The sequence below is a fragment of the Myotis davidii genome, unplaced genomic scaffold (genome assembly GCF_000327345.1).
Source record: "Myotis davidii unplaced genomic scaffold, ASM32734v1 scaffold448, whole genome shotgun sequence".
NCBI classification, from domain to species: domain Eukaryota; kingdom Metazoa; phylum Chordata; class Mammalia; order Chiroptera; family Vespertilionidae; genus Myotis; species Myotis davidii.
The window spans coordinates 4,022,078-4,023,904 of record NW_006383009.1 but is presented as its reverse complement, the minus strand read 5'-3'; the positions used below and the strand labels follow the sequence as shown (position 1 = coordinate 4,023,904).

The 1,827-nt window shown below is 52.7% G+C and overlaps 1 protein-coding gene across 1 annotated transcript in view; it reads left to right on the top strand.

Annotated features, from left to right (window-relative positions):
- PGPEP1 (pyroglutamyl-peptidase I) overlaps nt 1–1,827 on the top strand; it is a 16,493-nt gene that overhangs the window by 3,538 nt on the left and 11,128 nt on the right. Inside the window, exon 3 of the mRNA XM_015557711.1 lies at nt 178–230. Within this exon, the coding sequence (XP_015413197.1) occupies nt 178–230 (53 nt within the window). The remainder of the gene's footprint in view (nt 1–177; nt 231–1,827) is intronic.

Below are 1,827 nucleotides of genomic sequence, written 5' to 3'. Positions count from 1 at the left end.
CACTGGGTGTGCCCCGGAACTCAGGACAGCCCCCCCAACCCCCCCGCCATTGCCCCAGGGGGCAGCTGCTCCTGCAGCTCCCTGCTCTGTTCTGGGCGGAGGCAACAGCCTGGCCCCGGCAGACTAAGAAGGGCCACTCTGCGGTGACATGCTGCTTTCACTGTTTTGTTTTTTTAGGGTTTGGTCCTTTTGGGGAGCACACCGTGAACGCCAGCTGGATTGCAGTCCAGGTAACTCGGATATGAAGGGTAGGCATCATTCTTGGAGCTGGGCTCCTCCTGGCAACATTTGGCACCAAAGAAAGGAGGAATCTACAATGAGAGCATTCCTGTGACGCTCCCTATGAAATATTTCAGTCTGATGTACACATCTCCCCAGATGGCAACCGCTGTAGCGTACGTGTGTTGAGCGCTGCTCTGGGCCAGGTGTTCGCTGCAGCCCAGCACTCCGAATTTTCCTCACAGCTGCCTGGTTCCGAGCAGTTATTCCTGCACCCACTTTACAGATGAGGAAACTGAGGCCCAGAGAGAATTATCTGAAGCCACACAGCCAGGAAACTGGAATGGCAATGCCTCAGAAGTGCCCTACCCCCCAGCTGTGTTTTGGCGGGGACCAGGCAGGGATATTAGGGGATGTGTTAGCCTCGGGGGGGTGGTACCTCCTTGCAGCTGAGGAAAGAGAAAGTTGTGTATATTGGGCGTGGGGGCGTCTTTCCTGCTGTCCTGAGCAGGGTGTCAACCAGTGAGCCTTCCAGTTTCTTTGTCAGAGGGGGCATTTGGAGGGACAGACTAGGGAACAATGGGTAGAGAGAAAGAGAGAAACATTTTCTCCTTATATAAATCAGATCTGCAGAGACCGAAGCCAAACTCCAGTTAATCCTAGCCCACTAGCTGCTTGATTTAAAGCATTGTGTGCTTTCCACTCCAGAGCCCTGAATTTGGAGAAAATGTCAAGTTGAAACTTTGATGGGTCAACCCCTAATTGGAGCACCCCCACCTTTTTTTTATCACCCCTACTCCAGACCTCAAAAATCTTAGCACCTTTTTAAAAAATTATCACCCAGGGACAGGGTCCCCAGGACCCTGCAGATGGGAGCATGTCCGAGCCCTTGCTCAGAGCACCCGCTCCCTGGAGCCCCAGACAAAAAGGAAACAGCGTGTTTCTGAAGACTTGTGTGTCTGGCTTTGTGCGAGTTTCAGACCGGAGCCTTCACGGGGCTGAGTGGACACAAAGCCGTGTGTCTGGATTCCTGGGCCCCAGACATGATCATCTGCATCTAAATAGGAGAAAAATCAATTAAACAATCTTTGGAAATCCCCCCTCCCAGCTTTGGGACTTGGAGGGGGCTGGGAGGATGGCTGCTTTTCAGGCTGCTGCCTGAGGGGAAGTACACCTTCTGTTTTTGCTCATCTCTCCAGACGTGGCCTCTGGAAGACTTCCCATTTTCTTCCTCAAGTTCATGAAACAAGAAGAGATTGTCCACTATTCCCCAGCTAAAAAGACACCAGCCCGCCCAGATCCGATTGTTTCTCTGTTTATTTTTGTGTGTTTTTTTTAAAACTGGAGTGGTACAGATAACCGCTGAGTACCCACACTCGTATAATTCCATGGAATATTAGCACGTGCACCTGCACGTCATCTGCGTCTGGATCAAGGTCTGCCCCTCTCAGCTACCCGCCTCCCCAAGATGCAAACCTCTCTGCTGTCTTTACTGCCACCACGTGCGTCTTGCCTGTGCTGGGACGCCGCTGGCTGTGCTTGTCCCACTTGTCTGCACGATCCACCCAGGGGCTCGCGTGGGTCCTCGTAGTTGCCCTGGAGAAGAGA